Raw genomic sequence first — 14,523 nt, 5'->3', positions numbered from 1 at the left:
ACCTCAGCAGTGCCACAAACTGATCACCTCCATGCCACGCCGAATTGAGGCAGTAATTAAAGCAAAAGGAGCCCCTACCAAGTATTGAGTACATATACAGTAAATGAACATACTTTCCAGAAGGCCAACAATTCACTAAAAATGTTTTTTTTTATTGGTCTTATGATATATTCTAATTTTTTGAGACAGTGAATTGGTGGGTTTTTGTTAAATGTGAGCCAAAATCATCACAATTAAAAGAACCAAAGACTTAAACTACTTCAGTCTGTGTGCATTGAATTTATTTAATACACGAGTTTCACAATTTGAGTTGAATTACTGAAATAAATGAACTTTTCCACAACATTCTAATTTATTGAGATGCACCTGTATACAGTAAATGAACATACTTTCCAGAAGGCCAACAATTCACTAAAAATGTTTTTTTTATTGGTCTTATGATGTATTCTAATTTGAGATAGTGAATTGGTGGGTTTTTGTTAAATGTGAGCCAAAATCATCACAATTAAAAGAACCAAAGACTTAAACTACTTCAGTCTGTGTGCACTGAATTTATTTAATACACGAGTTTCACAATTTGAGTTGAATTACTGAAATAAATGAACTTTTCCACGACATTCTAATTTATTGAGATGCACCTGTATATACACACACACTAAAACTTATAGTTCATACAAAATCATTTTGTTTAACCACTGACCCACAGCACTTACTTAGTTATTAATTTAAACCACCAGTAGTTCTAAACATAAATAACTAATATTGGTATTATATTCATTCATTTTCTGTTATAGTTTAATTTCCTGTACAGCTGCTTTGAAACTACGTGTATATATATATAAAAAATAACTAATTCTCTCCACAAATGTCATGACAAAAATATTCAACCCGCAAAGTCAATCATTTGTGGAACATCCTTTAATAACAACAAATAAATGTTTCAGGTAAGTTTTCTCAGGCTTCGGACACCTCTCTATTAGAATTTTTACACATTTCTCATTAGCAAAAGCTTCCAGCTCATTGACATTCTTTGATTTCTGTGCTGCCACTGCTTCCTTGAAATCCCAACAAAGGTTTTCAATGGGATTTTAATGATGGACTGAAAGGGCCATTTAAGGACATTCCATGACTTATCCCTGAACCAGATTTTGGACAACTTGGATGCATCCTTGGTGTTATTGTCTTGCTGGAAAGTGCAGTGATCACCGAGCTTCAATTGACACACTGAAGGCATCACATGTTTCATGCCAAAATGGCCTGATACCTTAAAGAATCCATGGTGTCAGTCATGTTTCCTGCAGCCGCAAAACACCCCATAACAGGACTGACCCACCTCCATGCTTGACTGTGGGGATGGTGTCATTCTTGTCATCACCTTCTCATCTTACTCCAGACGTACTGCTGACCCATGGGTCTAAAACTCATTTTCAGTTTAGTGTCATACGTCTATAAAACCTTCTTCCAGGACTACACAGGTCTTTACTACTTCTTTCCTATTACTTCTTGAATAATCAAGTCAACATTCCCCTTGGTGAAGTTTTGCTTTCTTCCACACCCGAAGAAGGTTGCTGTTGTACCATATTTAAAAAACAAATTATGAATGGTGCTGCCAACTTTGTCTGTTGGAAATTGATGTGCCTTGGAAATGTACTTTTAGCCATGACCTTTCTTGTGTAATGAAATAATCTCCTCTATTAGCTTTTGAGACAGCTTATTTTTAATTGCATTTTTTTGCATAGAAATACATTTTTGCTTACAACGCTAAACTTACATTTTAAAACTTAAATAAGTGCCATTGCAGATTGATGACTTAATTTTGTTTTAAAACAATTACTTGTGTAGCCTTACATATTTAAGAAACAGCTACATGCAATAGGGGTTGAATAATTATGACATGGCTGTATTTTTATAAAATCGTGCTATTTAGAAATATTAGGTTATATATTCCCACTATGACTTTGAATGTGTCACAACTGATATAGATGTAAAGTTTAAAAATTCTGGGTCATCAGAAAAGCTTACCTTTGTAAATCCTTACTGTATACACACACACACACATATATATATATATATATATATATATATATATATATATATATATATATATATATATATACACACATACATAGACGTTGTTTCAAAGCAGCTGTACAGGAAAAAGAAAAAGATGGTATATGTAACTGCAACCTTGTTGCTGTAACAACCAATGAAAAAGCCATCAGCTAGTGGTTTATCACTGATTATACAAAATATCATATAAACATTCTAAATTGTCCGTCTTAGGCCAGCTAGTAATTGATTAAGCTAAGAGTGTGTGAACATGCTGTAATGTTTGTAAGAGCCTTAAAACCTGTTAATGTGCATGCCACAGGGTTTTTAAAGTGTAGCAAGTGATCCTTTGTGTTGGCAAATGTTTCTACCCTCATGCTTGCTATGCATGTTACATGAGTATTCTCCCTGCTTTGGGCAGCAGCCATCATTATACTATTGTAATCCAAATGAGTTGGCAATGCACTGCTTTTGGACAGATTAATATAGCTTAGCATACTGTTTCATTGGAAGTCTATTGTGTTAAATGATATAACAGGGAGACAAAATTGCAACACTGTGCCTTGTCTGCCGATGGAAGTTGTTGCTGAATTCTAACACGGGGAAAAGAAGATTCTTTTCTATTTCCAATAATTCTGCCAAAAATGACAACTTGACTCAGTGCATGTAATTTCCATTTAAATGGGAATCAATCACTCTTTAACATGTGTGAATGTCTTTGGGATGTTTGCCTGAGAGTTGCATGAGGCAAGCAAATTGGTGGGTGACATTTTATGATATTGATGGTTGAAGTGTAAATGTTAGATTTCTCTAAAGATACAAAATAAACAAGATAAACTGTTTGCCTTACCATGGGCTAAAATATGGAACAATTGTGTACTTGCCAGTACACACAGAATGTGTGTAGTGTAATTGAGTGAATTGCCACCAGAGAGAGCATATTTTCTCTGTATTTTATTGTGATGGATGTGTGCTTGTGCTTGTTTTAAACAGTACAGTTTCAAGGAAATGAATTCATATTGTCTGTCCTGATGTTCACTGCATTCTGTCATGGTATTATAACTATAATTGCCGCCCTGAAAATTGCTTTGATAAATATACATGTTATGATATATGTACAGTATGAGACATGGAACAATTTATTCATGAAGAAATTATGTGTAAGAATATTCATTAAGCAAATGTCAATCTGCCTTACTAAAATGTCCTTTGAACTGTGCTTTGCGAATGCAGCAGTCACCCATCACAATTTCACACAGCACAGGTGTTATGCTGTAGCTCTAGTGAATCATTGATCATTAGTGTTAGTAACACAAACCCACAGTCAGATTGATCAAATTTCTCAAAATAAATCATGTGGAAAAGACAGGAACATTGACAATAACATGATGCAGTTAATAACAGTGAATAATGTTCTACGACTTTCACAAGTTCTGCCCTATTATGCTGGGGACCAGTTTTAGATATCTAAGTTAACATGCTATAAAACACAAAATTGCACATAATTTTAAGACATTTTGGCATTTTATTGTAAATTTAGAATAAATATAATGTCCAACTTATTTATGAACTGTGATTTCTGCATGAAAACATTTGCTCGCAGGCGTAACGCACAAATACGTACAAAAAATACAGTTAATGTTGGTCTTGTCATTAAAAGGGATAGTTCACCAAAAAATGATAATTCTCTCGTCATTTACTCACCCTCATGCCATCCCAGATGTGTATGACGTTCTTCTGCAGAACACAAATTATGATTTTTAGAAGAATATTTCAGCTCTGTAGGTCCATACAATTCAAGTGAATGGGTGTCAAAGTTGTTATGCTCCAAAAAGCACAAAGGCATCATAAAAGCAATCCATATGACTCCAGTGTTTTTTGCTAGAAATTCTTCTCCCTGACCAGAAGGGGGCAATATGCACGAAGAATGCGAATCATCACAAACAAGAAATAGATTGTTAAAGTGGATATTGACTCCTCTGTTTCTGTCATTGATCTGTCATTTAGATTATTTTTATGCTGACTTATGTGCAGAAGCGAGAGTACAAAAAAAGATAGACATTTTATTTAAAAAAATAAAAAGTGTGCAAAACAAGTCATGCAAAATGTGATTTAAAACACTCACACTGGCCATTTCCCTCCAGATGGTAAAGAGTGGTCTGACTTTTCTTGACACCATAGAACTGGCACAGTCACTTTAACTGTTCCCCCTCAAAGTTTCTCCCCTGGTCCAAATGGATGTGCCTTGGCACCCCATATGTATAGAACCACCTCTCTGTCAAAATACAAGCAACGGTGCTGGCCCTCTGGTCTTTTGTTGGGTATGCCTGTGTGAATTTGGAAAAAAACATCAGTAAGTATGAGAACATTGTCATGGCCATCACTTGCCCGTTCCAGCAGAGTAAAGTCAATCGCAAGAATCTCAAAAGGTTTAGATGTCATCAAATGCCCCATGATAGTCCGTATTCTAGGGCGAACAGCTTTAGCAGTCACACAACGATAACATTATGTACACCACTTTTCAATATCACAACGCATTTTGGGCCAGAAACATCTCTGCCTTACCAGCTCTGTTGTTCTCTCTACCCCCTGGTGGCCATGATTGTCATGAAGACCTCTAAGCACCTCAACTTTAAAAGCCTCAGGGAGAAGCACTTGCAAGAAGACCTCCAGACATACTGTAGAACTCCATCCTCCTCTTGGATTCGTTTCCACTGTCAAACCAGCTTTAAAACTTCCTTCGACTCTTGGGCCCTTTCCGACCACGTAAGAATTGCCTTCCTCCTTCAATAGCACAAAAATGCACCAATATAGGGATCACAAGCTTGAAGGACTTCCATCTCTTTTTTTCCATGAGAGGGGGTTGCATCTATGACTGAGATAGTAGCCATTGGGATGCTAAGAGCAAGAAGGAGGCAATCAAAAGGTGTAAATTCTAATGGCGAAAGAGTAATGCCTGAACTCACAGCTGACACAGTACTTGGATCTGGAGCTTTTGGCAAGCGGGAGAGGGCTTCTGCATTACAAATAGCAGTGCCAGGCCAGTACTTCAACTCAAAATCAAACAGGGCTAATTGAGAAGCCCAACATTGCTCTACAGCGGCTAACTTAGCGGTCTGAAAATAACTAAGAGGGTTTTTATAGGTGAAAATGATAAACTTGACCCCTAGCAAATATTCCTGAAATGTATCAGTTACTGCCCACTTCAGGGCCAAAAGTTCTAACTTCATCGAACTGTAGTTAGACATGTTTCTCTCTGGGGGATGCAAGCCTCTGCTGGCATATGCTATCGGTCTCCATCGGCCATCCTGCTCCTGAGATAAGACTGCACCCAATCCAGCATGACTGGCATCAATTTCTAGCACAAAAGGACTAGAAAAATTGGCATAACCCAAAACAGGGGCCTCCACCAGTCTCTGTTTTAGGGTCAAGAATTCATTCTCACAAGACTCACTCCACTTGCTCCCCATTATTACATTAGTACCAGTGCCTGATCTCATTCTATTTCCTTACAACTCTCCCACCAGTTTATGTAGGGGAGCCGCATGCTTGGCAAACCCCTCTATAAATCTACGGTAGCAGGAAGCGAAACCCAGGAAGGACCGAGGCTCATTTAAATTAGTTGGCTGCTTCCAGTCAGCTACAGCACTAATCTTGTCAGGGTCTGTGGACACCCTTTTGGAAGAAATTACATGACCAATTTATTTCACTTCCTGTTGAAAAAGTGACACTTTTTCAGTTTCAGGTTTTATTGTTGTAACCAACCCAACACCATTTCCAAACGTTGGAGATGTACCATTGGTGAACAGGGGGATTGTCTAGCACTGGTATCTCATGCTGCACTAGATTAGTACACCCTAAGTCACCATCGCTCTTCCTGAAGGCTGCACTAAAGGGACCAAGTATATTTCTTGCCATTTTGGATTGTTCCTCTGATAATAATGATCAGGAAACATCAGAAAGGTCCAATGGCGGCTCACTGGCTGCCTCTGAATAAAAGCCACACACTTCACCCATTTCCTCAAAATGAACTGCACTAACAGGACTCTGTAAACTAACTAGATGTAAATGACCAAGAACAGTTTTCTGTTTCACTGGTCTTTCATGCAAATATTAACTACTGGTATATTCACAGTTCCCTCCTCTACTGATAAAAGAGCCTTAGAAATGAGAAGGTTAGTTTGAAGGTAACCCCCTCATCTGTCTGGGGTTCAAGAAGAATAGAAGTAATAGAAGACAAACCATGAGGACAATTAGTGGGGACACATCTAAGGGAACCAGCTGGAATGCGTACTGCTGGGCCTGCACCTACTACTGCTTTGCCCACCAGGCCGGTCTCTACAGTATGAGCTAAGCTCTGACACTCCATCAGAGCTTGCTTCCACTCTTTCCCATCTGATTGAATCTCAGATGAATTAAACAGCTCCTCACCGTGCTGTCCAAACAGCTCTTGTTGGCAACTGCTAATGATATTCATCCCAAGAAGGTCAGGGATGGAGAGTTTGTGCTGCCTAGTAGGCTGGACTTTTTCATCTTTAACAATAAAATTTTTTCCCAACATTTCAATGTCCAGTTTTAAATAGCCACAATATGGGATGTCTAATCCATTAGCAGCCTTGAGATGAAGCCAGTTACATGATTGCAGGCGTTCTTTAACATGAGGTTAAAAATATTGCACATAGAAACCTTCAGTGATTGCTGACACCATAGATCCTGTGTCAAGCAGACAAGATGTAGGAACACCCCAACTGTAACTTGTACGACCGGGAATGTTCCTATAAGCTGGGGCAAAATATTAGATGCTCTAATTGAGCCCACAGGACCCCCTTCTGGTGCCATGCTCCCATCACCGGAGGGCGTTAGTTTTCCTGCTGTGCCAGGACATCACCCATTACATTTAGTTCCCTATGTAGCGTTGGGTTCTGTCCCTCACTGACCAGCTGACTGTTCCCTACCTACTCCTATTTGAGGGGTTATTATTAGATCTGTTTGACAATATCTAACAATGTGTCCTTCTTTATTACAACACATGTAGATGGGTTTGTCATTAGCCTGAAAACTAAACTGTTTTGGCCGAGCACCAGTTAACACACCTGGACTGGTTAATGGACTAGTTGAGTCCAAGTGTTGCTTTTGAAAACATTCCTTCAATTCACTTAACTCATTAGTGGCCAACAGATAAGGCAAAAGGTCTTGTGAACCTACCATCTGTGCTTTACAGGAGTAGGCACAAGCCCAAGTACTAGAAATTTCCCCCTCATCTACCCAATGTACATTACATCGAATTTGACGTTTTAGTTCCCTACGTAGCATATTGTCACGAAGGTGCTCAATAAACTGATCACGCAATGTGTGATCTGGGTTACAAATACCTTGAGCGTTTTTGCATTTCATGACCTACATCATAGCCATAAGGGTATGCGAGTACTCGTGTAATGACTCCCCTTCCAGCTGCTGGCGTAGGAAGAACTGTTTCTGCAAACCGATAAAGGACTGAGAACAACCATAAATATCTAGAATAATATTAAAAATATTTTCTGGGTCATCTCTATCAGCCCGAGGGCGAAATAGTACCTCAGTTTTCGCTTACTCATCTAAAAGATCATAGACAAATAAAGCTTTCTCAGCTAATGGCATAGGCTGAAGTATTAGTGACCTATGGACCTCCTCCACCCAATCTTCTGCAGTCAAGGCATCATGTGACATTTTACCTGAAAACCTTGGGCACTTTCTCTCTCGAGGCACATAAACACAATGCTTGGTAACAGATGTACATGAAGGTGCAGGAATAGAATGCACTGGAGGATCATCATTAGAATTGGCAGCTTCTAGATAATTAGAATAAACATTAGTAACCCTTTTTGTTAAATTATCAGCCTGCAGCTGCTGTACCAATTCAGTCAATGCCCTAAGTTGCTCTTCCATGTTGTCCTAAATGATGTCCCAACACCAAACGACAAGATGATCACTCAGAACCTAGAAGTGCAGCAGATTCCCGAACTCAGGCACACAGTGAAGTAATGGACCCAACTTCTTAGACAACCACTATTTTTCCAACCAAAAAGAAAAATGCCCTTAAATTCAAACAATTTTGTACTCCAGATTCAAGAACCCCTGCAGACTATGCCAAATAATGTGGCCCCAATCAGTTGTAATAACAGGTTGTAAACTACGTCACTATAATTTGTTCTCATGTCCTGTATCGGTAGTTTGGAAGAGCTGCGCTGCATTCGGTTTGTGTTTTATGAATGCTTTTATAAAAGAGCTCAGGATTGGAATGAATGGGTGTTTGCTTTGCTGTTTCAATCCTGAGTGACTAACCTTAAATAATACGGGGCTGTGATTTTTTTTTTTTTTTTTTTTTTTTTTTTATAAAGAAGTTTAGCCACATTTTGTTTTTAGTACGTAGTTCCAGCTGTGTTGAGGATTATTAAGCAATGTGATTTTATTTAATCCTCTGTAGAAGACACTGTTGATGCCGCATACATGAGGGTTGTTTTACAACAAATGCTGAGTTGGAAAACATCCTTCAGGTAAACATTGGTGGTTATGTCATGCCTTCAGTACTATCAAAAAGTCAATGTGTACATTTTAAGAGTTGTTATGAATTGTTTGTTCATTTGTGCAACTAAAATTGTTTGGTGTTGTCAGCTTTTAAGTCTTGTGTACGTACGTATGTATTACAGTCATTTGTGAGCTGGTTTCTAATCCTTGCTGTGTTTAGTGAAGCAGAGTATATCCAGTGCAAGGTATGTTCATTAAAATTTAGTTGTTTTTTTTATAACTGGGCCTGGAGAGTACACACTTTTCACAGAGAACTGGCCATCATGGCTCTAACATTACCTATTTTGTGTATCGGGGATATCCATAACGGACAAACAAACAAAAAAAGAAAAACAATTTCTTATTCACAAACCAATTATATAGTTACACACCAAAAATAAATAAATAAAATAAATGTTTACCCCAAATAAGGGCCAAGGCCTACACATGACACTGCTGTCAGAAAAAACAACAACACTTAATCCAATTCCCTTACACAACTGGTAATACAAAGAGGCTTCACCACAACTCACAGGTGTCTGCTGTTATTATAAGGATAAGCAAAAACACTCCGGTTGACAAGGGAAAGTTTAACATGAGAAACCAAACTCTGATAAAATACTATAAGGGAAAAACAGTGGTTACCTAGAGCAGCAACTGATTGAACTTCTAAAAGCAAACAGTCTATTATTAAACACTTAATAAACACAATTAACACATTAAAAGAAATGGGGGGGGGGGGACAACTGAATTTTAATGAACGTACCTTGCACTGGATATACTCTGCTTCACTAAACACAGCAAGGATTAGAAACCAGCTCACAAATGACTGTAATACATACGTACATACACAAGACTTAAAAGCTGACAACACCAAACATTTTAGTTGCACAAATGAACAAACAATTCATAACAACTCTTAAAATGTACACACTGAATTTTTGATAGTACTGAAGGCATGACATAACCACCAAGGTTTACCTGAAGGATGTTTTCCAACTCAGCATTTGTTGTAAAACAACCCTCATGTATGCAGCATCAACAGTGTCTTCTACAGAGGATTAAATAAAATCACATTGCTTAATAATCCTCAACACAGCTGGAACTACGAACTCAAAACAAAATGCAGCTAAACTTCTTTAAAAAAAAAAAAAAAAAAAAAAAACCCTCACAGCCCCGTATTATTTAAGGTTAGTCACTCAGGATTAAAAGAGCAAAGCAAACATCCAATCCTGAGCCATTTTATAAAAGCATTTATAAAACACATACCGAATGCAGCGCAGCTCTTCCAAACTACCAATACAGGACATGAGAACAAATTATAGTTTATAGGACTCTCAAGACCTACTCATAGACACACTTTGCCCCACCCCTTAAAACAACAGTGCTACATTATCCCTGTCACACGCATTTTCCAAATATATATATATAGATGTGCATAAAAAAGAAGTAATGTGACTACCTCAACAAGCCAAATTAATATCATCAATATCATTGAATAGCATTTCAAATTTTGCTCTGGTAATTCTGAAATGCCAAACTCTGACATCAAAAAGACTGGCTACTACCTCCCAGAGCTGTCTGCAAATCTTCTGCTGTTTTGTTAAGCACCGTGTTATCCTAGAAAAAAAGTGATCTAGCCTAATGCTTTTATGCTGAATGACAGATAGCTACTAAGCGGCTTATTAGCAGTGCACCTGATCACATGCTTTCAAAGTGTTGGCATCCTATTAATTATTGCCCAGAACCTGAACTGATGAGAACATCAATACATTCACACCAGTTTTTTACCATAAATCTAGGGAAGCACAGTTTGATCTATAAATTTCCATACAGGGAACAGCTTTATGTACATTTACATAGAGACAACACATTGATTACAGGGTTCAGGAATTATTGAATATGCTGATGAGCTGGCAGAGGGAGAGAGATGCATTAGGGGCCCACATCTTTGTGTCCATTAGCCTGTAAATCTGCTTTATTCTGGCAGCCCACATTTTTCTCCCTCTTTCCTTCTCTTTACACTCATAAATGCAAAGTGCCGCATATCAACCTTCATAATGGGTATTATGACAATAAAAGTTTCATCAGCTTCCATCATGGTCAATTCAATAGAGAACGTTATTGGTTCATTTTTGTTTTCAATTTCAGTTATGATGCCATTACATTCAAAAGGCCAGAAAATGGACCATGCTCTGATCCTGTGCCTGCAGAGAGGCTCAGCAGAAATAGGCACCTCTCCATTGCTCTGAACTGCCATTAAAATCCATTGGTGGCCAAGGAGTGCCGTTTAGCCCAGCTAATGGAAAGCCGGAGAGTATGCCTGGCAGTCTTAATGATTGTAAAGCTAGCTCTTGTAAAATGGCTCATAAACCATTTTCTGCTGTGATAAATACACCTGTAAAACACCTTTTTATGGTTAATAATGGTAGTTTTCAATAAAGTCTCACCTAACAGAGTCCCAAAATACAGGTGACTGTTTTAACTGTTGCACTCTGTGGAGCTGCACTCAAGACTGGTATACGGAGCCTAAAGGCCCAGGTATACTCCACTTTGCACGTTCCATTCCATCTCACGCACAGTTGTGTGCGCACAGCTTTGAAAGTATACCCCACGTGGATGAGCGCGAATGGATGCATTCGACACATGCGCAGTACAATTGCTTTGTTATACACTACCAGATGTTAGAGGGCAGCACCGGGTTGTGTCATTTACAGGACATCTGCTCTGAAGGATAAAGAAGAAGAAAACTGAGAATCTGCCATTAGAGGAAACAAGAACAACAACAACAAAATTATGGAGAAGGATATGCTGCTCCGTTTTCTGTTCTTGGAGGAATAAGAAAACAAAAGGCAGAAGAAAAAACAATGGTGTGTGCGACCGCAGAATCAAAGGAGATCCGTGGATGGGGAATTAAGCACTTTGGTGCAAGGGATGCGGAGTATGGACGCGGAAAAACATTTCCAGTATTTCCGTTTGACGATTTGTTGAGGTGCATCGCTCCCCATCTTCAGCACAAACAAACACATAGAGCTCAAATTGGTGTGGCAGAAAGATTAGCTGTGACTTTGCGATTTTTGGCAACAGGGTCTTTGCATCAAAGTATAGGCGCAAGCTACAGATTGGGCAGCCGGACTGTGTCGAAGATCATCCCCGAGGTGTGCCAGGCTATTTGGAAGTGTTTGCAAGCCGAGTATATTGCTGTACCATTGCAGACACAGTGGGTCGATATCATACAGGACTTCTGGTGAATTTGGAACTTTCCACTTTGTGTTGGCATGATAGATAGGAAGCACGTACAAACCAGAGCCCCTCCAAATTGCGGTAGTGACTTCTTCGACTATAAAGACACACACTCGATTGTGTTAATGGCATTTGATGCACACTACCGATTTTCATTGGTGGACATTGGAGCTTATGGCCGGGAAAGCGATGGTGGCATCTTTAAAGAGAGTGAATTTGGTTCAAGACTCATTGAGGGTACCTTGGGGTTGCCACCGCCAGCCACCCTGCAAGGCACAGAAATCTTGAGCCCGCATACATCTGTGAGAGACGCAGCTTTTCCACTACACATGAATCTGATGCATCCATATCCCAGTGAGTATTGCAATAATGGGCATTTTGAGTTATTTGTACATAGTGATGATCGTGATGGTATCTATAAACAACAGTTATTAATTATTGTTACTTTTGTTTGCCAACAGGCTCTAACCGCACACTGGAACAGCAGATCTACAATTATCATCATTCCCGGGTACAAAGAATAATTGAGAATGTCTTTGGCATCTTGGTATCTCGGTGGAGGGTCTTCGGTCATCCCATTAACTGCAGCTTCACAAACACAGTGCACACCGTGAAAGCTTGCATGGCATTACACAAATTATTGGCACACACAGACACTGCAGATCCATGGAATAGCAGATACATACCCACCACTGCCAGACACATCATCGGAGGTGAGCTTCCCTCCCTCCAGGAAATATATACCAGGCGGTGTGTGAAAAAAGCTCGGAGGATCATCAGAGACTCCAGCCACACAAGCCATGGGCTGTTCTCACTGCTACCATCAGGCAGGCGGTATCGCAGCATCAGGACCCGCACCAGCCAACTCCATGATAGCTTCTTCCCCCAAGCAATCAGACTTTTGAACTCTTGATCTCCCACGATCAAAATACATCAGCACTGCACTTTATTACTCTTACTCTTATATCTCACACCAGACTGTCATAAATTATATTATTATTATATTATACTCTCTCTTAACAACTTACTATCAACTGACAGCCTGAATGTCAATACAGTACAATACAACCTACTGTATATTCTATATATACTACTATATATACTTTTTTTTATTTATTTTTTTATTGAATAATGTGTATCTATATTGTGTGTATTGTATACTGTACAGTGTATGTTATTATTTGTATACTGTTGTGTGTAATTATGTGTATATTAGACTTTAAATTGTGCTGTGTTAATTTGATGTCATTGTAAATTGGTATATGTCTCATCACTGTCACGACTGCTATGTTGATCGGAACTGCACCCAAGAATTTCACACACCATTGCACTTGTGTATATGGCTGTGTGACAATAAAAGTGATTAGATTTGTCTGGAGGAGTGGAGGTGAATTGTGGAAGGCGACAACAACCTTCTTGACTCAAGGCACCTCTCTTTTGCCAGAGCAACAAGAGCCTCACTTTTGGCAAGGCAAAACCTGGCAACTTTTTTTCAAACACCACAAGGCTCTCTAACATGGCAAGAAAGAGTTGTAAGAAGAGGGCTGCTCAGTGTCTGAATTATTTATTTTTGTTTCATCCTTCCAACTCATTTAATCTGTAAGTCAAGATAATAATGTAAATATTGTCACAATTCAGAAACATGTAAAACTATTTTGCCACCATTCTGTCTCAACAGTTTGTAACACCAATTAATAAATCTGATAAACAAAGCATTCTGGAAGTTTTTATTTGTGCAAAATGTAAGAACTGTAACAGTGCAAAACATACAAAAGTGGACAAAGTGAATAAGCACACAAGGTAGAAAACTGGGGAAAAAAAAGAACATTTTGCAGGCAAAATAAATACCATGAAAAGTATATATATAAATGTAAATGATGACGCAAGAAGCAGTTTTCCTTCTTCAGGTGAGGCTTTATTTCCCCTCTTCCTCGACACCACTTTACAGTTTACCTTTAGACACTGTCTAAACCCTAACACACACTGTTTCTACAAATAAACTCTCACTATTAGGGAATCGTTGCTCTGGCTCTGTCATATCCAGTCTCTCTCTCGACTGAGCGTTGTGTCGCTCTCTTTATGCCGCTCTCCCCGTGCTCACTGAAATTAGAGACAGGTGTTAGACATAATTTAGCTCAGGTGTAAGCGCCCTTACCGCTTTCTCTCTCCGGAGAGATGCTTGACCACGCCCCCGCTGCCACAATAAAAAAATATATATACACACAGAAAAATGAATAGACAGCTTATAAAACAAACAATGCAAATATGTAGTCATCCAGTGTCTTTACACATGTGCTGCATATGAGATGTATGTATAGACACACAAGTTACCACAAGTTACAAGCACCAAAGTACCACATTTTTCAGCCCCCAGTGGCAAATCTGGAAGTGTTGTTGAACATATAGGCACGTGTGAGATGTGGCAATATAAGCAAGTTGTTTTTAGTTGTAAATTATGTAACATAGTAAACATGAAAGCATTTTTATTAACTAAGTGTTCTAACCCAAACCCCAACCCTGACATAACTGTAAAAATACAATCTTAATCCTCAGAATCACACTCATTATTGATTAGATGAATGTGATTACTTCCCGGTATCTAGGTGATCAGAATCCATGTCTTTGAGGCTGCTCGCGCAACAAGCTATCCGTCGCACCACTGAAAAATGTAAAGACATTTAAATTATT

At 38.8% G+C, this 14,523-nt stretch overlaps 1 protein-coding gene across 1 annotated transcript; it reads left to right on the top strand.

Moving 5' to 3' along the window:
- Window positions 1-11,330: 11,330 nt before the first annotated feature.
- On the top strand, window positions 11,331-13,539 carry LOC127449139 (uncharacterized). Its single transcript, XM_051712345.1, has 2 exons — window positions 11,331-12,189; window positions 12,297-13,539. Exons 1-2 carry the CDS (start codon window positions 11,871-11,873, stop codon window positions 12,746-12,748), a joined length of 771 nt encoding a protein of 256 aa, XP_051568305.1. The 5' UTR covers window positions 11,331-11,870; the 3' UTR covers window positions 12,749-13,539.
- Window positions 13,540-14,523: the final 984 nt, after the last annotated feature.

Source organism: Myxocyprinus asiaticus, chromosome 12, assembly GCF_019703515.2.
Source record: "Myxocyprinus asiaticus isolate MX2 ecotype Aquarium Trade chromosome 12, UBuf_Myxa_2, whole genome shotgun sequence".
NCBI classification, from domain to species: domain Eukaryota; kingdom Metazoa; phylum Chordata; class Actinopteri; order Cypriniformes; family Catostomidae; genus Myxocyprinus; species Myxocyprinus asiaticus.
The sequence above is the reverse complement of the archived record's forward strand: the minus strand, read 5'-3'. Positions and strand labels throughout refer to the sequence as shown.

Bases quoted from the DNA above. Each gene is read 5' to 3' on its own strand.
- LOC127449139 (XM_051712345.1), top strand. From the start codon at position 11,871: ATGATAGATAGGAAGCACGTACAAACCAGAGCCCCTCCAAATTGCGGT. The intron at 12,190-12,296 runs GTGAGTATTGCA...GTTTGCCAACAG, and splicing joins TCTGATGCATCCATATCCCA to GCTCTAACCGCACACTGGAA.